The 27,627-nt window shown below is 41.2% G+C and overlaps 2 protein-coding genes across 6 annotated transcripts in view; one reads left to right on the forward strand and one right to left on the reverse strand.

The window, feature by feature from the left end:
• Positions 1-207: 207 nt before the first annotated feature.
• On the reverse strand, positions 208-21,966 carry RBM18 (RNA binding motif protein 18). Of its 2 annotated transcripts, none has more exons than XM_079927114.1 (6): positions 21,845-21,966; positions 19,033-19,161; positions 11,862-11,988; positions 8,451-8,537; positions 6,673-6,758; positions 208-2,530 (listed from the first exon to the last, which is right to left on the reverse strand). In XM_079927114.1, the coding sequence occupies exons 2-6, from the start codon at positions 19,143-19,145 to the stop codon at positions 2,371-2,373; spliced, it is 573 nt and encodes a 190-aa protein (XP_079783240.1). In that variant the 5' UTR covers positions 19,146-19,161; positions 21,845-21,966; the 3' UTR covers positions 208-2,370. The 2 variants fall into 2 exon arrangements, with proteins under 2 accessions (XP_079783240.1, XP_079783241.1); XM_079927115.1 differs by having other exon boundaries at positions 11,862-12,035; positions 21,845-21,960.
• The window catches only part of MRRF (mitochondrial ribosome recycling factor), a 56,374-nt gene continuing 50,646 nt past the window's right edge, over positions 21,900-27,627 (forward strand). The window contains exons 1-3 of one of the 4 annotated variants that reach the window (XM_079927110.1): positions 22,035-22,067; positions 24,397-24,522; positions 26,828-27,039. In XM_079927110.1, coding sequence (XP_079783236.1) covers positions 26,856-27,039 — 184 coding nt within the window. In that variant the 5' untranslated portion in view covers positions 22,035-22,067; positions 24,397-24,522; positions 26,828-26,855. Of the gene's footprint in view, positions 22,068-22,750; positions 24,523-26,827; positions 27,040-27,627 lie in introns of those variants that run through there. The other 3 variants (XM_079927111.1, XM_079927112.1, XM_079927109.1) reach the window with 3 other exon arrangements.

Genomic DNA, 27,627 nt, shown 5'->3' on the forward strand with positions numbered 1-27,627 from the left:
TTAAGAAGGTAGTTCCCTCAGTTCTTCACTCTTGTATAAATCAAAATTGTGACTTAACTTTAGCAAAACAGTAAACCGATAAATAATTTTAAAGTACAGGTAACTTCATAGCAGTTGACCAATTAACACTTATATTTTAGAAGCGTTTTACCAAACCGCTTTCAGCATATTTATGACACACACATTTATTCTTTTGAAACCCCTACTTTGAAAGAGGGCCTAAGCACATTATCATACTTCAGGGGACTTCCATTAACAACTTCTTTTCAAATAGATTTATAGTGAGAACAGCTAGTCTCTTTACTCATCTCTAACAGAAGTAGGCAGGCAGAAAAGGTGGACAGAACTGCCTCTGAGGTCTGAGAAGGCACTTAGAAACAGCACCCCGCCTGGACACGCCGGCCCACGTCCTGAGGGGAAACCAGCCTCTCCGAGAGCCGTGGTCTTCACTGCAGGAGACGGACAAGAGAAGACACAACCGCAGACACCGTCTTGCATTTATTCACACAGAGGAATAAGAATCGGTACAAATACAAACATTGCTTTAAATACAAATAAATAGCTCTGGTTTCTAAAGGAAACAACTCTAGATAATTCAAAGTTAAGTATTTTCTAAGTTCCTATTAAAAATAGAAGACTATTTTGCATTAATTAAGTCCTACTCCACCATAACTCTCTGAGGACTTAAGGATAAAATGGTGAATTCTATGCTCTCAGAAGTCACCAGAAAAATGGGAGATAATGCTCCTTCCTCCCTGACCTATCCCCCAAGTGGAAAGAGAGTTACTCGCATCTTAGACTGAGCTCATAAACGCAGGAAGTATTTAACATTTAAAGATATCTGAAAAGCTTTACCTTGGGAAAGGTGATAAGAATTTCTCTGAACCGGTTCTGTGAATTCTGAAACCTCACTATGCTGAAGTTTTGGTTCAAGTGTCTTAAATTCATTTATGCTCATAGGAAGACTTAAGTTCCTATAATGAAAGCTTCCTCTTGCTAGGAAAAATGACGGTAAACAGTCTGTACTCACTAAGAGTGGCACGTTGGGTAACAAAATGATTTACCTGGTAAAGAAGCAATGGTGCTGCCCAATGAAACAGTCTGTCAACTTTGCACCAAAATGACCAACCAACACTGCTGACAGAAACACACTCCCAAATCTGTTGATTTCTTTTTCTTTCTCTACTGTTATATTTAAAATGTTCACAGAGGCAAAAAATATCTAGGGAGAAGTAGGTTCTAAAAATGAAGAATCGTTTTAAAGTCATGCAGTCTTTCAAGCCTTTAAAAACCACATAAAACATGAGGTCATTACAATCTCGGTGCCAGAGCAGTGCCTGCTCCATTGACTTTCTGTGTCCACTGCATGTCCCCACCTCACCCCACATAAGAGAATTTGATTTCTTCTACTCAGACCTCTACACAATTATTAATAAATAACATGTTTGTTAGAGATCAATATAGCAATGTTTAAGTTTTCAAAGAAATTTTGCTTTTCTATTTAGATTGACCATGATACAATTCCAAATAGAACATCCTCATGCTATTAAAAACAATCTCATGCAATAAATGCAATTTTAAAAGTCCCATATTAATAATGACATTTGGTATTATAGAGGCAGGATTATTCAGATTCTTAAAAAATGATCCCAGTAGAAAAACTGGATTTCCAAACAGAACTTCCATTGTGGTGTAAAATGCTAAATTTCATTCTACAGTTTTGTCAATGCAAACAATTTTTTAAGATATACACCATGTTTTCCTAGTTGGGATTTTGAAACAATAAGCATAATTCTTAAACATATTACCACAACATTTGCTCAAAGAAACAGCTCTTTTTGCCAAGAACCTTTTCTTTTAGTCCAGTTGGAGGGATTTCCATAGAGAATTCTGGAACAGCAGTTCTGAACACGATTCAAAAATCTCTCACTTCCCTCCCTGTCTTTTACTTCTTCTTTATGTTGTAAAGACACTTGAGTACAGGAAAATGTTTTGTTTGTTTTTTTTAAGACGGATATTAATAACTTAAGTTTCCTGATTTAAATAGTAACATTTTTTACGTTTGCCTTTCTCTCTGGCACACTATATACTGTTTCTGGAGTTACAAATCCAAACAAACCAGCCAACTAGAGCATCCCAGTGTTCAAATCACAGTTTTGGATACAATCCTATTTATTCTGGATGATGCTCAATTCCACACATACTTCAGGGAAAAAACATCCATAAGAACATCCAAAGACGTTATGTTACCAAACTCTAACATGTGACTGTGCTCTGTCGGATAGTACCATTCACAGCTACAAGCACAAAGGCAGAGGATTTCAGGTGTGGACACCAATTTGCTTTTGCTGTTATGGTAATTCATAACCATCATCTTCGAGATTTCCAAGCTGTTCTAGAATAAGGAGTAGTCCTTTTTTTATCTGGTGGCTTGAAGTAGGAATAAACAGGTGCTGCTGGATACTCTGCGTCAGGGTTTTCTGCCATCATTTTCAGCTTTGCTTCAATGGCTTTTATCTTTGCAGTGACACTGGAAAAAGGACAGCAGAGGATCAGAGTGGGTACGTTCAGAGAATACCTGTGTCTTTCATCTTCTTTGTGCCTCTTAAGCATATCAGAGTAGCAACAAGATACTCAAACACAAACATGCAAGCATTTCACAGAAAACACATATAAAAACAATTAATGTTTTCATTTTAGGAAAGAGATCAAGTCTGGTCCATCTATTAAGTTTTCTCTGTAAGACACTGTTAGAAGTACTTTGCATATTGCTACATTTAAACCTCAGACACCAACACTGATCAGCACCTTAGTGTCTGCAGATAGTAGGCACTCAAAAATAATTTGTGTAGGAATTCAAAGCAGAGTCTGGAAGAGATGTGTACACTCATGTTCATGGTAGCATTGTTTTTTTCATGGTAGCATTATTCACAATAAACTGTGGAAGCAACCCAAGTGTCCATCGAAGTATGGATGGATAAGCAAAATATGGTATATACATATGCTACAATGTGGATGAACCTGGAGGACATTACGCTAAGTTAAACAAACGTTAAAAAGTTAAATACTGTTTGATTCCATTTACATGAGGTACTTAAATGAGTAGCCAAAATCACAGAGACACAAAGTGGAATGGTGGTTGCCAGGCGCTTGGGGGAGGTGGGAATGGGGAGTTAATGTTTAATGGGTGTAGAGCTTCAGTTTTACAAGAGGAAAAGAATTATGGAGACAGATGGTGGTGCTGGTTGTAAATTATGAATGTATTTAATACCGTTGAACTATACACTTAAAAATGGTTAAGATGGTAAATGCTATATTATGCGTATTTTACCACAATTAGAAAAAATGGAAGAAATGATTCACGTACGTTATATTCTTCACTTTACAGATAAAGAAAACAAGGCATAGAAAGGTTAACTTAGCTAGTGTTATACCGCTAGTGAGTGGCAGAGTTGAGATCTGAATACAATTGGACTCCAGAGCTATACTATGAGCTATATTATACTGTACCACCTTCTGAATCACTAAATAATAATGGGAAAAAAATCCTGGAACTCCTACAAAGTCCCTGTTTACTGACAAATGTGTGTTTAGGCTATCATTTAGAGTGCTTACAATGAGCCAGGCAGTGGTCCAGCATTTTACTTATATTGTTTCTAATCCTTGCAACAATATTGCAAGGGTTTTGATCCACATTTTACAGATAAACAAATGCACAGAGGTAGGGATTCACCCAAGGTTCACACAGCTAAGAAATTGTGGAGCCAGGATTCAAGCCCAGTTTATCATCAAAGTCCTTGTTTTTTCCTCTCCATTAGGTTGGGAGCTGAGTAGCCATGTATTAGAGAGAAGGGGTGAGGAGACACTGCAGAAGTTGTGAGGAATTCCCTTCTGATCAAGGTCACTGCTATCCCTGGACCAGAATGCAAAGCACTTAGGCAGAGTATTTTTTGGCCCACGACTCCCTTTATTTTCCATTCTGATGCTGTCAATGGTCTACAGTCCAGGACAGAAACTTGGGAGGGAATGTGCACATGGCCTTTTAGAGATCCTCAAAAGGCATACATCTGCACATACTCATGACTTTACACCGGCAACGTAAAATTAAAAAACTAAGTTGCAATAAAAAAGAACCCTGGGGGCTTCCCTGGTGGCGCAGTGGTTGAGAATCTGCCTGCCAATGCAAGGGACACGGGTTCGAGGCCTGGTCTGGGAAGATCCCGCATGCCGCGGAGCAACTAGTCCCGTGAGCCACAACTACTGAGCCTGCGCGTCTGGAGCCTGTGCTCCGCAACAAGAGAGGCCGCAATAGTGAGAGGCCCGCGCACCGTGATGAAGAGTGGCCCCCACTTGCCGCAACTAGAGAAAGCCCTCGCACAGAAACGAAGACCCCAAACGAAGACCCTAGTCTAAATAAATAAATAAATTAAAAAAAAAAAAAAGAACCCTGGGCTTCCCTGGTGGCGCAGTGGTTCAGAGTCCGCCTGCCGATGCAGGGGACACGGGTTCATGCCCCGGTCCGGGAAGATCCCACATGCCTCGGAGCAGCTAGGCCCATGAGCCATGGCCGCTGAGCCTGCGCGTCCGTAGCCTGTGCTCTGCAACGGGAGAGGCCACAACAGTGAGAGGCCCGCGTACCGCAAAAAAAAAAAAAAAAAAAAAAAGAACTCTGAGGTCTCACTGAGATGCATTCCAGCACCTTTTTCCATTAATGGAAAATTAACAGCCAGCCATTCATTCTGTATGAGTCACAGGGAAAACAACCTTCTCTAATTAGGCATAGATGTTAATCGAAAGATGTAAACTGAGGTTCTCTGGATTAAAAAATAAATGGAAAACACCAGGCTAGATTATCTAGTAAAGAGAGCAAACAGTGAAAATAAGAAACTAAAGACATGTTCACTGTACCATGGAGATCACCAAGCATAAATGCAGTCGTCCCTTCCTAACAGGAGTTAGATTTATGAAAACCTCCATGAAACCAATCTGTGATCAAGGAGGTTTACTCTCGTGGGGAAAATAGGATAGCCGAAATAAGTTCCCAGTGAATCTACAGAAGTCATTGGTTAGGGGGAAAAAAAAAAAAAATTGGGAGTATAAAATAAAGCAGCACAAAATTAAGAAATATCAATGATATTAGACAAATTAGTAACTATAAAATTAATTTTAATTTACCAATTTTATCGCTCCTGAAAACATTTCAGGATCACCTTCCCCTGCAGTTTAATGAGATGCCTGTACATCTGTTTTGTTTGGTGCAAATATATAGGAAAGGTTTTTTTTTCCCTGTCTGGCCCTCTGTCCAAATAGGCATCACTTTCCTGACTTCATGACACTGTTGATTTCCTTTTTTTTTTTTCTTTTCTTTTTTTCGCAGTGCGCGGGCCTCTCACTGTTGTGGCCTCTCCCGTTGCGGAGCACAGGCTCCGGATGCGCAGGCTCAGCGGCCATGGCTCACGGGCGCAGCCGCTCTGTGGCATGTGGGATCTTCCCGGACCGGGGCATGAGCCCGTGTCCCCTGCATCGGCAGGCGGACTCTCAACCACTGCGCCACCAGGGAAGCCCTTTTTTTCATTTTTATTGGAGTATAATTGATTTACAATATTGTGTTACTTTCAGGTGTACAGCAAAGTGAATCTGTTATACAAATATATATATATATCCACTCTTTTTTCGATTCTTTCCCCATATAGACATGTTGATTTCTGATCCTTATGGAACACTGATGATCTTTCACCTATCTTCTTCCCCGCCCCTGGAACAGGCTTTAGAACAGTAGTCCTGCATTTACAGCCTGGAGTTTCTTTAAAGCAGTAATTAAAAGACTGAATGTTTAAGTCCAGTAAACCTGTCTTTGAATCTGGACTCTGCTATTTGCTACCTGCGTGATCTTGGCCAAGATATTTTACCTCTCTAAACTTCAGTTTCCTCATTTGTAAAATGAGTACAACTGTACTTTTACCAGAATTTTTATAATTCAGTGACATACTGCATGTAAAGTGTTTAGCACAGAGCCTGCTTCACAGTGAGCTCAATAAATCCTGGCTTTTGTTATTGTTAACATTTCTCCCTAGGCTACGATGCAAAGTAAACCCCTCTACTTCTGCTCACCCATCTACTTAACTTCCGCTTTCTCTACTCAACCCTCAATTCCTTCTGTTTTGAATTAACTCCAAGGAAGGAAATGATAATTTGTACTTACTAGAACCAAAACTGTTATATTTGCTGAAATCGTAGATAAAATTAAAGTGCTACAAACCCGAATTCTGTATAAAGGAACTCATAGCTGGGGAGGAATTCGTGTATGATGACAAATGCTGAAGATAATCAAGGTCTTATTAAAATGCCTGTTTTTATGGCAAGGACTGAATCTGCTTTACCTTTGCATTCCCAGTGCCAAGTATAATGGCAGGTACATGGTAAGTACACCCAGCCTCTTTTGAGTGTATGAATTCTGTAACTGGCTGGTACACACTCTTAGGCGTATGGGAGGAGGTGAAATGTATACATTCTGGAGACTAACTGAACACACTTCTCAGCGTGTCAAGTTAGTAGATTCTACTCTAAATTAAGAGTCCGAAGGTTTACTAGAACCGGAATGAAGGTTAGAATGAAGAGATGGCTCAAGCTCTTGCGTACCTGCTTGCGTCTTCCTGTAGTACACCTTCTTACCTTAGGTTAGACTGAGTGGGCTCAGTGCTTGAGGATGGCTCAAGACTAATCGGAAGGACCTTATCATTCTTGTTATGATCGTATCTCTGCAAGTAAGAAAAAGGCAAATTACCTCACCTGGGCAGAAACCAGCCCTCTACTGCAGTGCATGTGTTCAGAAATCCTAATACCATCAGTGTATCGTTAGATTATTTTTCGACAATCTTAGGACTGCTTTATGTTTAGAATTAATGTAGACGTCCAGACAGTTTTGGCCTAAAAGTTATAAACTGAGAAATTTAGAAGAGGCTTCCCATCTAGCCATCAGTCCTCCTTATTTGGTAGGGAAAGAATTTCAGCCTTTAAATTCGCAGATGGTACAGACACACAGCAGGATTGCCCTCTCACATTCTTATTCTGTCATACGTCACCTCTTACAATATTTATTTTGCTTTATTCCAAGCACTTTAAAATTTTGCTAGATTTTTGCAAAGTACCAACCATAACATTCAACTCTTAACAGATCTAAGTGGAGAAGAAAAGTAGTAACAGCTTTCAGCCACTGATATAGAAAACATTCTCCAGGAAGAGTAGTTTATTTGATGCCAGATAATTATATACTTCTTTTAAAAGGTAAATACAATATTAAAGAGCGATCAGGAGCCTCTGGTCAAAAAGATGTGTAGGAGAAGAGAACTGCAGGGCACAGAGATTCTCAAATGAAAGACAGAACGAAGGATGATTTATTTCTCTTGCATGTCTTTTCAATGAGATGCAGAATGAGAAAATGACAGCCAGTCTGGCAAATGAGACTTGATTTTCTTTTGAGTAAAAAAGCATTTGGTAATTCTCTTTGCTGCTTCTATTTTTAAGGCAATGGGTCCTAGAAATTGAGAAGGCTCTGTGGTTACCTGGAATACTCATAAAGATCCAAAGTGTCTGAGCTCCGTTCTTCAGCTTGGACACTGAACTCAAATGTTCTATTTCTGTGACTCTTTACTGGGAAGCTTGTTGGGTACAGTCTCTGATTAAATCTCATGCTCATTTAGCTAAAGACTGAGGCTCCAAATCTAGCTGTCACAAATCTTTTTGCAGACAGGTCTGTAAAGACCACACTGCAGGAGGAATAGAATCAACTTTGGGGATTGCTCCAGTGCACATACTTCACCTGTGCTGGCTGTAACAGAAGACTGTTCTTTTTTTTTTTTTTTTTTTTTAAAGTGGTTGTAGATTTTCCCAAGAGAACAAGTAGGAGATGAACATGGCAGTTCACCACTGCTTGGGCCTTGGAGTCAATACAGACACTGCAAAGTCCCACAAATAACTCTTAAAATCTCTGGAGTAAGGAAATGTCAGTGCTTTAAGCACTCTTACAAACTACCCATTTCGCAAGCATTTAGAATAAACAATTCAAACTCTCCAAAGAACTGAGAGGCTGGGAAGAGTCTAACAACGCCTAAAGCAACTAATTTTAAAAATAAATACATTTTTTCCTCCAAAGAACAACCCCCACCAAAAAAATGATAGAGGTCTGAGTATACATATCAGTCACATGGAAGAATCAATCAAAAACAGAATCTGTGGGTATGCGGAGAGAAACGACGAAGGAACTTAATCCCTCTTGAGATGTTTCTCAAAAGAAAAATCTGGCAACACACATGGTAAATACAAGTAGGAGACCAGAGTATGGCTGTTCCAGATGTGCAGAGGCTTGGATGCAAACGGGCAAGTGGACAACTGTCTTTCGGAAGATTCATTTAGGATGAGCTGATGCTGTCTTTCTAGTCTGTTAGACTCACCTTCACTTGTGCGTGTGCCCATCGCACCACCAGCTTCTTAGACAGAGCCAGCTTGCCATTGAGACACTGGATGGCTTGTTCTGCTTCCTGTTCAGGAAAGGGATTAATGTTAGTCAAAGATTCAAATGCCTCACTAGCTTTGATGGCTGAATTTCTAACTGTTTTGTTAAACAAGTGGCAAGGGTTTACAAGAAAAAAAAAAAGGCAGAATAGTAAAAAGGGTATGAGTTTTTGTAATCTCAGTCAAACAAAAATTCAAATCTTGGCTCTGCCACTTACTGGCAGCGTAATATTTAGCAGGTCAGTTAATCTCTCTGGATATTATCTTTTTCACCTGTAAAATATGGACATTGCTTGTTCCTCAGTGGTCGTGAGGAGTCAAAGAGCGCATGTAGAGCATGGAGCATATGGTAAGCACTCAACCAACGTCAGATTATTAGCTGACCGTTGTGTGGCCTATTGGGTGATATCTTTCTACATACTTCTGTTGGTTAGAGTAGCACCTACTGTGTCAAGAAATTGTACTCCACCAGGGACTCTGAAACTATATCCTGGACTAGGGCTTATACTCCCTGAATCCAAAGTGAGAAACAGTAATGGCTTCAAAGGATATGGGAGTGAAGGAAACCAGGCCGGAAAAAGCAGGAGTGAGTCAAAGAGACTACGAGCAAGGTATCTCTGTGGGCCAATCTCTGCACCTGGTTTTCAGAGCCAGAACTTCCCTGACCCTGTCCCCATCAGATATAGGAGCAACGAGGTTGAAAGGAATTCCTGAGGCTGGGTAATAGGCACTCTAGGACATTCCCAGGAAGCCTGGCTGTACTTTTCCATCCTGCCAAGCCTTCTCTGCTCCATTTGTATCCATGAGGCATTCGGCCAAGCGTAACCCACGTTTACTGGGAGTGAAGAAGCCCTTAAGGAACAGGAAGAGGAACAAGGAGAGTCCGAGGCTCAGTGTAGGACATTCCAGTCTGGTTTTCCCAGTGACTCTCTTATTCCTCTGGATCCTGCCGGTATGACATTCAACAAATATCTGAGTACCTACTACGTGTCAAGTATTCATCACTGGCATCCTTGCCTCACTATGGCACGCAAAGTTAGAAGGACAGATGAGACATTTTATTCTTAAGTTTCACTTAGTGAATTAGAATTTACATGACACTCTCCATTAATTCTGTAGTATCAACAGTCATAAGGTGCCAGCAGGTGATAAATGTTTGAAAAAAGAATTTCCCGTCTCTGTAACTTGTTTCAAGATTCATGTATCCAACATTATTAAATGCCAAATGTGTTTTCATATAAACCCTCACCTATTCTCCCAACTTCCTAAAAGGTAAGGAGGGTGTGTGTTTTTAATCCCCATTTTTAGATGAAAACTGAGGTCAAAATAAGTTAAAGAGACTCGCCTAAAGTTAATAAATGGAAGAGTCAGAAATAACAGGCTTTGTGACTTCAAGTTTAGTGTTTTTAAACCAGCATCTGGGGCTTCCCTGGTGGTGCAGTGGTTGAGAGTCCGCCTGCCAATGCAGGGGACACGGGTTCGTGCCCCGGTCCGGGAAGATCCCACAAGCCGCGGAGCGGCTAGGCCCGTGAGCCATGGCCACTGAGCCTGTGCGTCCGGAGCCTGTGCTCCGCAACAGGAGAGGCCACAGCAGTGAGAGGCCCGCGTACCGCAAAAAAAAAAAACCCAGCACCTGTCCTCAACATGACCATTGATTTTAGTTGTCTATAAAAATCCTCAACATGCTCTATCATTAGGAAAGAACAAAGTACTTTAAACTGCTAACTATATAGAGTACATTTTCAGTTCCCTCAAAACAAACCTTGAACAATTAGAACAATAATGAATCACGTACTGCCTATCACATTTGCAAAAATTAGGGGAAATTAACAAAAAAAATTCCCAGCACTGGTAAGGACAAATGACACTCTCAGACAGTTTCAGAACATACTGACACATCACTTCTTGAAGGCAATTTGGCAGTCATATTACGAAAAAAAATTGTGGCCTTTGTTGACACCACTCCATTTCCATGAATATAGTAAATATGTACATAGAGCTAAAGAGACGTTCACTGCACTGCTGACACGTGTGGAGATTAGTTAAGTAAATTACCATACGTTCACAGAATATTATGCAGTCATCAAAGGTGACACTGGTTAGTTTTTAAACTGAGGTCTAAATAATAAAATTATAGATCAGTGAATTTTTACATATATCTACAGCTACACCAGTGAAACCACAATATGATACAGAATGTTATTTTTTTTTTTCTTTTTTTGCGGTACGTGGGCCTCTCACTGTTGTGGCCTCTCCCGTTGTGGAGCACAGGCTCCGGACGCGCAGGCTCAGCGGCCATGGCTCATGGCACGAGCCCGTGTCCCCTGCATCGGCAGGCGGACTCTCAACCACTGCGCCACCAGGGAAGCCCCAGAATGTTATCTTGATGTGTATTAGATGACAGAAAAAATTTTAATTTTCTTTCAGTGGTAAATAGGATATATAATTCTGTTTGTGTGTTATAAGCTGCACGTTTTTTTAAAAAATTGTGTACATGTGTTTGTGTGCGTGTGTATGTGTGTATGAATGTGAAGAAAGAAGAAGGGACTACAAAGATATACAACTAAATATTAAAAAACTGATTATTTCTGGGTTTTAGGCTAATAAATGAAATTACTTATCTATATTTTCATCTGTAAGAAACAGGTATCACTTTTACAGTAAGAAAAACATACAAATACAATTATTATTAATAAAACAATAACTAGGCAATGTTCTCACACATGACTAATAAAGTTATAGAGCTATAAGCAGTGTCTCCATATTTAATAACATTCAAATTCAATTCCTTTATCAATGCATGTCCCCTCCAAGGACTAAATTTTAATACGGATACATGGATACATCATGGTTGAAGCTGGAGGTTCTCTTTCTCTGTATATATTCAAATTTGTCCACATTTATTCTGAGACATTGAGAAGAAGGATACATTTTTAAGAAATAAAAATAAAAGAGAGTTTGTGGGCGGCTCACCACAGAGAGGGAGGGCTTCTGCACCACGGGGCAAAACTACTGAAAGAAAAGGAGGCTTTGTTGGCCAGCCACTAAAGGAACAAACAAAAGAGAACAGGGAGGGGCATGTCCATGTGCTTAATGTGGGCATCCCAAAGCATCTGGTCAGAAAAGTAGGTCAGCTGCCTGAGACTGCCAGCCTGGGGAGGGTAGACCTTGAAAGCTGTTCACTAATTCAGTTGTTTACCGAGGATCTCCTTTAGGACTCAGAGCACAGCACACAGAGATGAATCAGACATGGCTCCTGCCCACAAGGAACTGCTACTCTAGTAGTCAAGAGGGATGCACAGATAATTATGAGAGCGTAAGTAATGGGAAAGGGGGAGAAGTTCAATTACCTGCTTAGTTTCAAAGTTAACGAAACAGTACCCTCGAGGCTGTCCCTCCAAAGCACCTGACTTGTGGAAGAGGAAGTCGAACTGCTTCACCGTGCCAAACTTCTGCAGGAGCTTGAGGAGGTGGTATCTATGGAGAAAGAACAGCCCCTGAGACACTCTGGGAATTTGGTCAGCCTGCGAGATAAAAGCAGGAGATAATTTACCCCAGGGATAAAATCTCACATCACTGCCCCCTGCCTTCCTCCAAACTGCCGTGTTAGTTTATTTGGCAAACAGAGTTGTTTGCCTCTATTTGGAGTGGGGACTAGAATTGTCATGGCTATGCGTCTGTCCAACACAAAAATACCAAACAAAAAAACCACACCTAACAAACAGCTGTCTGGCCCACAAGCACCATTTGTTTTTCTTTTGGAGAATAGCTCAAAAATTGTGTCGATTTATTTATTTTCAATTTCTTGGCAATGAAATAGTATTTGTGAATAACTACAACACCATCAGAAACACACACTCACACTCCAAATGCAAAGGCCAACCCTACCTCAAAAATAAACAAAGTAACACATATACATTCACACAAACAACAAAACAATCCTGGAAGACTTCCCCGTTAGCTTTCATAGTTAATCATTAGCCCCAAACTGCACTTGAGACAAATTCTGCCAAAAGCCAAACCACAGCTAGTGGCACTTCCATAAGTGCTTGAGAGTTTCCATCCCTGACGTGACCGAATGACAGGACAATGTGGAACCGCAACGTGATGGAGGCTGGTCTCACACAGGCAGGGGAACCTGGCCGGTCCTATAAATCATCCCACTGCAGGTAACTACCCAACCTCAGTTGCTTCAATACGATTTATGCTCTGGTGTGGCTGAATAAAGAATCTAGCTGGCCAAGGAGGGCATGTACTACTGGCAGGAGGTTTACCCCAAGCTCTTTCTTGCCACTCTGCCCCTCACCCTCTTCTTGGATTCCTTTCTCTAAAACTTACTTCGTTTCTATAGAGCTTTTAAGTTATTCAAACAGATGTGGCCTTAACAGGTTGCTGTGGCCAATCTCAATTCCGACTTCCTGTCATCTGATGTAAGGGTGAGACAAACCAACAGCTCTCCCGTTTCCTTTTCCTTTGGCCTTCCTCCTGGCATCCTCCACGCTATTCAAATGGAGTCAAGGCTTTCTCTAAACAATGCTGTCCCTGTGATACTAAAAAGGTATCAGCCCACATGCTAAATCTGTTATTACTGGGAATTCTACCCCACAGGGAGTCAGTAAAGCTGTCTTTACAGCCACATTCATATTCACATTGTTTTCTAGGAGAAAACTCATCAAGATTTTATTCTTGAGTAAGAATCTCCTTTGGGAGGCAGGAAGATATGAAATGGATCATAAGCTACACTAAATTTGAGACAATGCACATCAACAAGCAAGCCCATTATCCTGGATCAGGTCCTGACACAGTGGAGCAAGGAAGACATAACACAGGTCTTTTACTGGGGCAGGGGGCAAGGATCCCAAGGCATACAGTGGATATTAATCTGGTCTTTAGATCTGTTTTGAAGGAGAAAACAACCATAACCCTCTAGTTTCCAAACTCTCAATTCCTATCACGATACCTCAACTGCTGGTGAGAATGAATGAGGTGATTCTTCAGGGGAAAGGAAGACACCTAAAGTGCAAATTTCTGGTTTTACTTGGTTTTCTGAATATGCTTACAGCAAGGGTGGGTCTCTCAAGTGCGCAGATGGGCTAGAAGAATCTCTCTCAGCGTCTTTAATTCACAGCTGCATCTTCCACTTACTATACACATTCAAACCTCAACACTGCACCAGTTGCCATAAATGGTGGGTCAAATCTTTTTTTAAAAAAACAACCTAAGGGCTACTGTGGGCCGGTCATCTTTTCATTAACTCCATTCTGCTTAATAGCAGGAAGGTAAGGCGATCGGCATTTCCTAGGAAATGAATTTTAATTTACTCAGGGAAAAAAAAAAAAAAACTCCAACAGATTATTCTTTGAAAAGCTAACAAATGCGTTCTGCCCGAGAAGTGCGACCTTAAGATTCCAGGAACATCTGCTTAGGTCAGTGTCTTTCAACTTCTCCAGGATTTCTTTCCTTGTTTGATAATTTCTTGAAATTATCGGAACACCGAAACAAAAGGAATGAAATGTTTACTATTTTGCTTCCTGGAGATGGAGACTGCAAGCTCTGATAGTGAAAAAAGCCTGGAGAATCTTGCTTTCACATCTGCAAGCACTTTCATCTGCTGCTGAAGTATGGGAGAGCTCGCTACTCATCAGAGCCTTGCTTCACTTAATGAAATGTGGGCCCTGCAGCCTTCGGGAGCCGGAGAATTAGTACACCAGTCCCATACATATTTCTGCAACATAATTAGTGTTTTCTGTAATGGGTCTTTAAAATGGCCTTCCTGCCTAATGGCACAGAGGGAATTAGTCTATATGAATTAGATTAGGTTAAGATAGACACCTACAAATGTGTCAAGAATTGTAGTATTAGGCACTTGACTATCCAAATGAATACAACTAAGTCTCTGTCTTCAAAGACCTGACATTCTGGTTCGAGGACAGAGAGATGTAATCAAACAATTTTAAAAGTGTGAAGCTTGCACACAGAGGTATGTACGTGAGCACACAGATGAAGAGGACCAGCTGTGCAGGGAAGGCGGTTAGTGAATACCCTGTGTAAAGACATAAAGGTGAAAAAGACTGAGCCAACGGCAGACAGTGGGGGCTCTTAGACAGTAAGTGAAGAGGCTAAAAGGCAGGCAGGGGACAGGTTGGGAAAGATGTGTGCAGGAGGGAATTTTAATGTGATGCTGTAGGTACTGGGAAGCCAACGAAATGACATTTAAGATTCTTTTTAATGCACAATTTGTTTTAGAGAAAATTTTTTTCATAAATTTACAGAAATTATTATGTGGTGGGTCTTTATGTTCTATGCCTTATATGTTTTTAAATGGTCTTACTTTGTTTCAAATTTAAATAAGTAAATAGTAAAGGCTGTTTTATGCAAACCAAAGCATGAGAAGCAGCACAGGTCATGGAGGAAAAACAAGGAATGGGCTGAGAGAGAAGCGGGCGTGTCTTCGGGTGGAAACACTCTGTTCTTACATGCTCATGCGTTTATAATCCCTTGAGCTTAGCTCTGAAAGTCTACATCCGAAGGACACTTCCACCCAGGTGGCTCTCCATTGCTTTTAAGTTTACTTAATAACGCCAGGCCTGACCTCCTCCTCTCCACAAACTATGCCTCTTTCCAGCTATTCCGCTGGCTGGTGTGGACATGATTCTTTTCCATTTCTCAGGCAAGAAACATCAGGATCATCTTTAGCTCTCCGCTCCTCTTCAGTCACCTTCTTCATCTCACAGACTCCACCCAGTGGTCTCCAAGTTCACTGTCTCTATCTAGGTGATATTAATGGCAGGTCCGCAGCTAATCTTCATCTTCAGTCTTTGCCCCTCCTATTCATCCTTAATACTGATGTCTGATTTTCCTACTAAAACATCACTTTCATGATGTTGGTCTCCCACCAAACACTCACGAATCTCTTCTACGTGAAATTCAAACTTGTCTGAATAAATTTTATAGATCCTGTCTTAATTTGATAGCATTCTCTCTCTCCAACTACTATTTTCATTATCGTTTAGTATTCAACCTCCCTTTTAGTCAAAAAGGTCTTCCCGATATTCGACTCATCCATAACAATACTTCTTTTTTTTTTTTTTTTGCGGTACGCAGGCCTCTCACTGTTGCGGCCTCTCCCATTGCGGAGCACAGGCTCCGGACGCGCAGGCTCAGCGGCCATGGCTTACAGGCCCAGCCGCTCCGCGGCATGTGGGATCTTCCCAGACTGGGGCACGAACCCATGTCCCCTGCATCAGCAGGTGGACTCTCAACCACTGTGCCACCAGGGAAGCCCAACAATACTTCTTATTCCTACTTATGTTCCTTTATTTATGATTCACCCTCCATCCAGAATGTTCTTTCTTTTAGAATTTCTACTGGCTTTGTTCTCTCTCATACTTCTCCTTATACATAACGCAGTGGCTATTAATTTGGCTTTCTATACAGCACATTTAATATTTAAAAAAGAAAGCAGTGTTAACCCTCTCAGAAGAAACCATGGTATAGAAAATAGATGTCTAAAGACATTAATTTTTTCAGCTTCTCTATTGAAGGCACTAGTAATAATATTTAAAGTTGTTGTTTTTACTCTTACAGTTAGACTGGGTCCCATAACATTTAAAGGAAGTCCTTACAATGAAAAATTTAGAATAGAATACTTTAGGTTATGACTGTCCAGTTACATGGACTGTTAGAATATTTGTGCAAAGAGCCCTATGTTAGGTGCCAGGAACTTAGTCCTATCATTAACTACTTAAGTGAACTGAGTCAACTCCCTTTACCTTTCTTTACTTATAAAGTAGGGAAGTGTTGTCTGTTCTACCTGCCTCACAAGACTGTTGCAAGCTTAAATAAGAGGAACTAAAGAAATATTAGAGCTAGAAGACATTTCCAGAGCATTTAGTTGAACAGTCTCACTTTATAGGTAAGAATTATGAGGTACAATATAGTTGAGAGGAATCCAAATATAGTCGAAAGAACATAGGCTTGGAATCTGCTACCTCCATAAATAAGAGTATATCATCATTCCCTTAAATCCAGATCTCTAAGATCTATTTAGTTATACAGATATTCCTGGCATGTAACATGGTCCTAAAATGGTCAGTATTGCAACTACAAACTGAACAGAGTATCAGGGTGCTAGACAGTCGGTCAGCAATGCGTATTCTGTTGAGAAGAGGCTGATGGACATCCTACTATAACTTGAACACAACTCAGATTAGTAACAGGCACACACGCACATAAGGTGAATAGAATTATTATAAAATAAACTTTGAAAAACTGAGTGGAAAAGGTTTTTTTCTTTAAAAAACTTCTGTCAAGAGTCATTAGAACTTTAGAGATTTGGATTCAAATAATATTTTCTGAGATTAGACTACAAGCTGGGCACCACATGTTCACACAAGTTTCATCATGCAGCCCTTCAATGTTTGGGAATGACTGCATTTCAATAATTAGTCTAGGTCCATCGTTACCTACATCTTGAAAGGAACAGGATCTAGAAGTTTACGTACTTCAAAAACTTGGAAGAAAATCACATATTTCTACAAGATGAGACCTATCTTACTATAATGTCAGGTTTCTTTGCTGTAATTAAGTAAATTAAATGAAGTAACACTATGCATTTCATGCTAACCATAAGCTACAACTGGTAGTTATGTCATTAAGAAGAAATTTAATAAATCAGTTTGTTTATCGAGAAAATATTTTAAGATAAGGAATCCATATATGAAATACAGTAGAAATGATCTCTGGTAATACAGAGGTGGGAAGTCACAGGTGGAGCCAGCAAGGCCCTGATCTGTAGTCTAGTACTGGATGTCCACCTTTGTCCTGATATGAGAAGAGCAGAGATACCAGTGGGAGAGTTTTTGATTCAATGTTCCTGTTAATGCTGTAACTAAACAAAACATCTACATACTCCCACTTATGACATAAACTGAGGTGGCAGATGCCCATTTGAACCTTCCTGTCAAGCAGCAGGATACAATTATAACAAGAATATCATTACAGGGAACCCCAGCTAAAACAATGAACATTGTTTCCACACTCCAGATTTCCATTCAGACAAGAAGAGGTGGGAATGGAAACCACTCTTGGAAGCATCCTCTCACAGCCTGGGTTATAGATGATGGAAACAGCTTCTCTGTTTAATTCCCTCATTAACTGAGAGCTTGGGCAGGTTCACACATTCATCCTCAACGCCATAAGTCATAAAGAGAGCCAAAATAAATGCACAGTCTATATTTAAGGGCCCCCGTGATCAAGGTAACATAATCAGGGGGCAACACACCTTAAATACCATCATAATTTCTAGAGCGACCCAACGGTGTCTACACTTAGCCAGTTTGAGCTTGAGCAGGTTTAAGGAACTGAACATTCTGTCATGATCCTGATATGTTAGTTTACATCTCTTTCCTCTCTCATAATCCCAACCCTGTTATACACCTCCTCTAAGCAGATTCCCTTGTTTCCTCTCTCCTTGCTTTTAACACTATTCCACAGGGAGTAACTTCTAGGACTGAGGCTGTAACCCATGCTTGCTTCAAGCGTTGACCCCAAATGGCTCAATCCACCCGCGCTTGGCTATCCTGCCACCAACCACCACCTGCCCCTACCGAACGACTGGGGGAAGGAAAAACCTCTCAATTCTCTCTGCTAAGAAATTTCACTCCACTATAATATCCACAAAGGAAAGAGTGGGGAGTCAAGACAATTCAATTAGCTTTGTCACCATGGACAAGGCACTTCTATCTCTTGGGCTTCAGTTTCCTCTGCTGTAGGATAAAACAGCTGGAATATATCAGAGTCTTTCAAGGGTGCTCCACGAGTCCTATAAGTGATTGCCAAAGAAAGGGTGACTGCGGCCCAAAGGCACTGGGTACACCTCGTCCTCCCTTTAATCAGAGCAACTCTGAGCTTTTATTTTATATCTAGGTTCTGTACTTTAATAAGACAAGGCTCCTCAGATTTAGAAACTTTGAAAATTGCCTAGCATGGCACTTGGCACAGAGTAGGCACTCAAATCATTTAATGAATGAATGAAAACCAAAGTGACTGGGGTATCTCTAAGATTCCTTCTGACTTTCCTTGGTTCCATGGCTGCTTAACATGAATTAGAGTCAAGTGGTACCTCTCTGCCTTTTTGTGAAAATACTGATACTTCTTCTGTTTGTTCCTTCATTTTGGGGAATGAAAGTATGCCCATGGCTGGTTTTAGGAAATAATTTCCTAGTCACTGGGTACAAGGATTCGAAATAGTTGAAAATTAGGAGAACATCTTAGGCAAGCAGGAAAAACAAGTAATATATGGTTTAAAGGGTATCTAAGTCTGTGTCTATGCAGTAGAAGAGTCCAAATGTAAGAAAAATGACAAGATGACATGCTAAAACAACATATTCCCTTCAAAGATAATTAAAACATAAATAAAAGGGCCAAAATATAGCCTATATCCCTTGAAAATTCTTCTGAACATCCTCACCACAAGCATCCCAATTTTGTAGGTAATGAATTAAAATATATTAGACTCACTCTGTGATTTTGGGGTCCAGGTTGCCAATCCATAACCGGTGCCCTTCCTGTAGGGAACCCTCTGAAAGGATGGATGCATTCTCCAGGGGAAGAGTTTTGGTTTCTGCTTCCATCAATCTCTACGAAATACTAAAGGAAATGTGAATATTCAGACAGGAAAGGAGCAACATGTTGTGAACATGAGACTTCAAATTCAATTCAACAAACATTTATTCAAGGAGGGCATGCCCTGGGCAGTCCTTCAAAGGCTTCAGTTATTCCACAAACAGGGCCCCAGCACCAGTTCCCTTGGGACAGCTCCTCCGGCAGCCAGAGAGCAAAAGCTTCCATTTAAGGTGAAAGGGGTGTGGTTCTGTGTGTAGAAACTAGTTTTTCTCTTCTGAAGCCAGAGGCTGACTGGGCAGGAGGCCAAAGTCTCTACTACTACATGATACTCCAGTTCAACAACCGTCACCCAAAATAAGCCTTGGAAACCATCAGAAAGTGAGTCTTAATGACACTTAAGGGTATGGGTGGGGAAGAACAATAGTAAGTAATCAATTAGCTATTATCATGTCTAATATTTTGGGAGACACTGGGAAGAAGAGACTAACTTGCTCTGTAGTTATTCCAGTTCCATTATTTACTAGTTCTGTAACGGTGGGCAAGTTACTTAACCACTCTGTGTCTCAGTTTCCTCATTTGTAAAATAGGGGTAATAAAGAGCTATGCAGATTCACTGAGTTAATACACCAAAAACATTAAGAACAATAAATGCATGGCACCTAAGAAGCATTCAATTAATTTTAGCTTAAACTATTACCGACTTAGTTCCTGAAACGTCTCATATCACAGCCACAAAAGGAGGATGAGGGTTACGATGGAGACAGTAATGTAAAGACCAAAAACCTTGCGGTCAGAAGGCCTGGTTTCAAATTTTGGCATTTCCATTGGAAGTCACTTCATTCTTAGCTTCAGTCTCCTCACCTCTACATAATAAACCTTGCCCTGCTTATAACTTAGAGTTGCTGATAAGACCAAAAATGACACAACAGATGTAAAATAAAGCTTTAATGTATGATGTGGTAGAGGAAGGAAAATAAAGGGGCTGGGAAGATGGCAGGCTGTGACAGACTTCATAACTCCCTGCTAGAGAAAACATGTCCTGTAAAACCAGAAGTGCCTCCGAGATCAGTGTTGCAGGAACTGCGTCTTAATAACAACAGCTGATATACTGAACACTGCCATTACCTCTTATTCAACTCAGCACAGCTTATACAGGCTAGCACATAGCAGCCCCTCAGGTAATTGTTTGTTAAATGTGTTTATCTACCTCCACACATGAGGGTATTTTTCTTCCTCTCTCATTCACATGTTCAATCTGTTCCATAATGTGAGACAAGCAACTAATAACTGCTAAGCCCTGGACTATGTGCTGAAAATAGAGAGATGAACGAGCCATAGCTCTTGCTCCTACTTCCTGGGAGAAAGGTAAAACAGGCATAAGTAGAATCCCAGGTGTGGAAACTGGAGAGGCGAAATATTTTGTCCTTTCCTGTCCTTTCCTTCTACTTACAGATCATTCATTCAAAAAATTTTTATAGAGCCTCTATTTTCCAGGCAGTGTCTAGGTACTGGGGGCAGAGCAGTGAACAAGCAAGGTCTCTGCCCTATGCATGCTTATATTTGGAAGAGGGGCAGGACAAGACAAAAGGAAAATAAATAATCAAGATGTAATTTGTGATAAGTGCTGCAAACACAGTTAAGCAAGGGGATTTGACAAAGTCTAGGGATGGGCTACTTTAGAATTAGTGGAAAGGGAAGACCTATAGGAGATGACATTTGAGATGAGACTTGAATGATAAAACCTTCTGATACTAATACCAACAGGAAATAGTATCACACGAGGGAACCATTTTTAGTGGGAAGAGTGCAGGATATGGGGCCAGAAGAGAGGCACTCAAATCCTGGCTTTTGCACCCAGTTATTTTGTGACTTTAGAAAGTCATGACTGCCCCTTAGGCGTCCCCTCCTCAGAAAAGCTTTCCCTAATAGAGCAGAGCATCTTGTTAGTCTCTATGACAGCCACCTTTTTCTTTCCACATAATACCAGCTCAATGTATCACATGCTATTTTATCTTCTGTTTCCCTCACTAGAATGTAAGTTACTGGAGGACAGGGCCTTACCTATTTTGATGATTCTATTCCCGGCACTTAGTACACTGCCTAGCTCCTGGCTGGTACTCAGTATTTACTGAATGAATGAATGAAACAAGCCACTTCCCCATTCGGAGCCTCAGTTTCTTCCTCCTTCCTACAAAGGGCATAATTATCCCTATCTCAAGGGTTGTTATGATGCTTAAATATGACAATACACGTGACAGCTCGGCACAGCACTTTTTGAGGAACGGTAAGGTGTGGTAAGTGATCAAGATGCCATATGACAATCAAAATCCTTTGGGTTCGCAATGGCGACAACCTCTTATATTCACAGAATTCACAAAACGCTCCCGCCCACCCCCCACCCCCCCGCTGAGCTACAACGACCCTGGAAGCCACGAACAGTCATTTGGGGAAACTGAGGAGCAGAGAAGCAGGCACTTGTTCCTAAAAGCTAACGGTAACGGTGGGGTCAAGCCTCGAATCCGGGCTTCCCGATCCCTGGCCGCGAATTCCCAGATGCGATGGGTCATTACTCGGATTGTTATTTCCGGGCCAGCAGCGGGACAATCCGGGGCGGGGCCTGAGAAGCCGTCTCTCTAGGGCAGCCTCCTCTGGGAGCCCCTCGCGGGGCCGGCGCTAAGATGCAGAGGCGCGTCGCGGCCGGACTCACCTCGTCACCTCGGCGTAGTCCCCTCGGCTCATGCCCCCAAAGCAAAGCCCCGACTCCACGGTCAGACAACCCTCTAGACGCGTCCACCTCAGCGCCGCCAGCTGCCAGGCCACCCGTGACGCACTACGCCTGCGCCGCCGCCCCGCCCCGTGACGTCACGACGCCCGCGCCGCCGCCGTCGCTGCGGTCGTGCGAGTCTTCCTAGTAGACCGGGCGGTAGCTGGTGAGTGGCCTCGGCACGGCCTCGAGGCGCGCGCGGGGCCCGGGTGCCAGAGATCTCTACTCAAGGACCTCTGGGGGACTGAACACCCGGACGCGTTCCATTCGAATCCGGCTTGACCTTTACGGCTGAAGGCGGGACCTGCTGATCTGAGCGAGTCTGGGGGCGGGGCTCATCTCATCAGCTAGGAACTTCCGGGGTGGGAGGCGGGGCTTACTAAATAGGGACAGCTACTTAGTAACTTGCCACCTGGCTGGAGCATTTAATTTTCATAACAGTTTTTTGGGGGTAGGGTTTTTTTTTTATAGAATTAAGTCCAGACCCTTTATTTATTTATTTATTTTGGCCGCGTGGCATGTGGGATCATAGTTCCCCAACCAAGTATCGAACCCACGCCCCTTACTCCCAGGGGAGTAGGTATTTTTAATCCCCCATGCTGGAGAAAGGGAAGCTCAGAGAAATAACTTCATCGGGTCACGTGGCTAGTGAGTGAGGGCGCCCAAATTCCAAAGCCTCAACTTTTAACCATTACTCTGTGCGGCCCAGTGGCAAAACAGTTGTCATTTGAATAGCCCTTCTATATTTACAAAGTGCTTCTGCAGCTCTTATCTTATTCGATCGTCCTGATAACCCTGATAAATATTATTGTCATCTACAGATGAAATTGAGGCCCAGAGATTTTGACCTGTCGAAGGTCACATACCTAGGAAGTGCTGGAACCAGCACTCTTTCCCAGGTCTTCTCTAAGTTTGATGCCTTTTTCCTGTCACCCCACTCTCTCGCATTCTCAGAATCTTGGAGAGCTTTATAGTTAGAAAGAATGAAAACCTAGTCTGACCCTTCGTTTTATAGTTGAGGAAAGAAAACCTAGGTAGAAGAAATGACTTGATACAAGTCTCAGGTCATCAGCAGAGCTTACACAAGTGCTTTTTGAATACAGGGTAGTTATGAATCTAAAAAGGATGGCTGGCAGGGAGTGATGAGACAGGAATATTGGAATCCAGCCCTCCTAGCTCTTAGGCAAAAGCTCTTTCTCCACGTGTTAAAGTGTCTCATCTTTCCTTTGCCTGTGTCACGGACATGATCCTGCATAGAGTCAGATACTGTAAATGCCTTCACATGGCACTGAATTTAGAGAACATGCCCTATTATCTCTACGTGAAAAATCTGGCAAACCAAGAGATAATGGAAGCAGTGGGAAGTAGAGCCTAGGACCTACTGTCTGAGGCTTAGATTTCAGTTCTGGTGCCGGCATTGTGACCTTGAGGAAGGACTTAATCTTTATAGACTTTCGCTCATGGATTCTTCACATTTATTCAGTGTCTCCTATGTTCAGAACTGTGGTAGGGACTGGGGATGCAGCCGTGAACAAGACAACCATAGATTAGTCCTTGTACTGCTTATAGTCTTATGGAGGGAATTAGACAATAATCAAATAACTACACAAATATTAACTGGTATTGTTAAAGTAGGTACTATGAAAAAGTACAGGGTGCTATGAAAGTGGGCTATAGGACGTTTGACCTATTGGGCTAGAGGAGATAGCCAAGGAAGGCATCCTCTGAGGAAGTGATGCTTAAGCTGAAATCTGAAAGAAAAGTGTGAGGTAGTTCATTAAAGAGGTGAGGGAAGATCATTCCAAGTAGATTCAACAGTAGTTTTGAAGACCTTGGAGCAGGAAGAATATTCAAGGAAATGAAAGATCAATTTGCATATTTGTAAAATGTGGGTGATTATCACAACCCTGGTTACTGTGAAAACCAGGTAACACATGAAAGTATTTTATATACAACAAGGACCTGCGTGTGTGCACACCCACATTTATAAAAGTCTACATATCATAAGCTAATATACAGCTGGATTGGTAGGGGTTGCTGGGACAGTGGATAAACCAGGACTTTGTGTTCCTCATCTATTTCTTTACAAAATTAAAGTGCACCTTCTATGGAAAAACAGGAAAATTCAAGTTTTGAGAACCTTGACTTTGGATAAAGAATATGTGCTTCAAGTAGTTTTAAAAAATGTTTCAACAGTTGGAAAAATAATGCCAGTAATTATACTGCCTTATGTACACAATCTAGGATAGTGTTTAAGAGCACAGACTCTGGAACAAAAGTGCCTGAAATAAAATCTTGGGCAAATTATTTATCTTGTGCCTCTGTTTCTTTATCCGTAAGATGAGTATAATGATAAGTAGGTATCTCCTAGGTTATCATGAAGCTCAAATGAGTTAATATATGAAATATATCATTTAGAATTGTTTCTGGCACATAGTTATAACTATATGATTATAAGCTATTGTTTCATTATTGTTATAATTACCTTTTTAAAGGCTCATTAATATCACCATGAGAAAGATGCAGTGGAAACTGTAGCTCAGAGAGGCTGATGATCTCCCTAAGGTCACACAGCTAGTAAATGGGCAAACTGAGATTCCAGTTCAAGACCGCATCCAAAGGTCAGATATTTCCTGCTGCATTTTTTTTTCTGAGTGTAGGTTCATTTTATTGTATAATACTTGGGCTCCCATAATGGTTCCTTTCCTAGACCTTACTTCTCTGCTGAACTGAGTGTTAATATGCATGTTCTTAAGGTAAAGGGTCCAAGGGATTGCCTTTATTGACCTTCCACTTTGAAGTTTCCTGACTTCTGTGCAATTAAAATCTACGCCTTAAGCATTTCAGCAGTGTGGTTTATTTATAGAGTCGTCTTCCGGTTCACGTGTACTGGGTCTGCTTTTGGGTGAGTTTTCTGTCAAAGGTTGTTTATTTCTAACCCATTTTGATTTCCTGTTGCTTTGTGGATTGGTATTATGACCTGCAACAGGAACACCAGGAAACCTGTCTTAATGAAACAGCCAGATTGAGACCCTGTAGATTAAAAAAAACAACTATATTATACAGCCATATTTGGATATAAGTGTGGGTTAGGCATTAGCTGTATTAGGCAAAAACTTACGTATAGAAACCTCACTTAGAGGCACATTTCTGTGAACAGTTTTGCTGCTACAGGGCGGAACTATTAGCTCCATGCCCTTGGTCAGTGACAGTCTCTTTGAGCCTCAGCTTCTATAAAAAGGAGATTATTATACTCTCTTTGTGGCATTTTTGAGAGGATTAAATGAATAATATGGGTAAAGCAGGAAGCCCAGGCCTGACCTCCATTAATAGTAGGTATTAATAATGTGAAAGGGGAAAAACTTTTTATTTTTTTATCTAGCTCTGTCTTTACTGACGTCCACACACTGTTCACTGACATCTAGCATCTCTTGCTATTAAAAATTCCATCGGGAGAAGTTATTTGCCTTTGTGCAACTCATTTGCTTTTCTTTAAAAAAATAGTGATAGTGATAGCCAGCTTTTATTAAACAGGTACTATATTCCCAGCATGCTACTAGGTTTTTAATATGTATTCACTATCTCATTTTACTTTAAGAACAGGATTATTTTTTTCATTTTGCAAATGGGGAATGTGATGCCCAGTAAGTGGAATGAATTGCCCAAAGTTGAAATTTATATCTAGATGTGACTGACTCTAGGCTTCCTTGTACTTTAGTAATGACATGTATGATTTCTTTGTTGTGTCTGACCCTGGCATGGAAGTCTTTGAAAGGAAAGGTGACAGCTGTCAATAGGTACCCTTTTGGGAAACTCCTGTCTGCTAGAGACTGTGCCAAGTGTTTTACTTACATTAACCTATTTATTCTTCCCAAATCTAGGAAATAACTATAATTATCTCCATTTTACAGTTGAGGAAATCAAGGTGCGGAGAGGTTCAGGGGCATTTAGTCAGTGGTGGAGATGGGATTGGATTCCAAGTCTTATGGCTGCAAAACCCATGCTCTTATTCAGTCTGTTATACTGCATCAAAATTTTAGGATGAGAGTTTTAATTTTTTTAATGAGGTATGGGGCTGTTTTTCAAAGACGGTAGCTTCCAGGTATTTGCTGCTAATCGTGCTTAATTTTTAGCTGAGTAATAATAGCCAGATTCCTGGCAGAAGCTATTAATGCTACATTTGCCAGTAAGCTAGAGCTGTGTTCTATCCCAGAGGTAGCTGTAGGCTCTAGCATCTCTTCCACGGTCAAAGCCCTCAGAAGTATAATGTGTAACTTGTGTTAACACCAAGGAGGGTGGCATTTCCCAGAGCTTTAGTTCTATAACATGGAAGACCTCAAACCTCAGCCATGCTTCAGACTCACAGTAAAGTGCATTCTAATTGGTAATCGGTGCATAAGGAACCAAAGAAAATTTTAATTAAATGCTGTTGTGTGAATTTTCCAGTCATTTTATGCCTGTTGAAATGATTTTATTTAGTTTAAAGTCTTCTTCCAGTGCTCTGCCCTTCCTCTTTATAGTATAAGTTTATCAAGATTTTGTGCCTTTTCTCCTAAAAGGGTTTAATTACCATCATTAAGGATTTAGTCTGCTCTACATTTACTTAACTCTGTTCCCTGTGTGCTAAGGGGCATTTGCTGTGGTGGAAAGAGCATGGCGATTTGGAGTCCTACAGACTGTGAGCAAGTTACTTAAATCTCCATGAGCCTCAGTTTCTTCGTAGTATAAAATGGGGCTAATCATATTAAGTTGTACAGATGTTGGGAGGAGGATTAGAGATAACGTATTTAAGTTCCCTAGCACATACTCAAAACTGATTGACAGACTCTGCTGAGAGGATTTGCTTGCTAACTGGTACAGATTATTTTCTGAAGTTGTAATAGGGTCTGTTTTACTTTGATCTCCTTTTTGTCTTGTTCTTTTTAGTGGGTGTTCACAAGAATTGTCTTCAGTCATGGCCTTGGGTTTAAGGTGCTCCCGCTTGGTCCACCCTGCCTTTTGCAACTTCCTTGCAGCCTTGACCAGACCTGTTTCAGAAGTTACGCTGAAGACAGTGAGTGGAAGACAGAATGACCACAGGCAATACCTGGCCTATCCAGCTGTACCAATCCGTCATTTCGCTACCAAGAAAGCCAAAGGTAGAGGCATGACCTCCTCACCCCTGTCTTATATTTAGCCCTTGAATTATCATAGCTGGAAGGGATCTCAGAGATGTTCTGAATTTCTCCCCATGCCTCATGAGGAAACGGTATCTCAGGTGGTTCAGTTGATTAGCTTAAAAGGTCACAGTGACAGAGTTGGTATTAGAACCTGTTTTGTCATTGCCACGCCGCCTCTTTTGTTATTATGGCTCAGAAAATGCCTAATTTCTTTTAGATTTAGAATTAGAGGTATAAGTGCCAAGCAAATCAGAATACTTGTGGCAGGGATCAACCTGCCTTCTTCTTATAGGAAGATCTGCGTTGGAAATAATATTAAAAGCAGAAGGTTGTTGGGTGAGGAGATATTAGAGCCGTGGATTTAGATGGATGATCTTAATGGCTTGTGTCATCCAAGAATGAGACCTTGATACAACTCAGGTCTCAGCTTAAATGTCGCTTCCTCAGGGAAGCCTTCCCTGACCTCTTAGGCTGGGTCAGGTCCCTTGTTACATGCATTTGTGCACACTGTTACTTTACCTTTGATGTACTTAAGCACAGCACTCATTAATTAGTTAATTATTGTTT

Source organism: Stenella coeruleoalba (genome assembly GCF_951394435.1).
Source record: "Stenella coeruleoalba genome assembly, chromosome: 7".
NCBI lineage: Eukaryota > Metazoa > Chordata > Mammalia > Artiodactyla > Delphinidae > Stenella > Stenella coeruleoalba.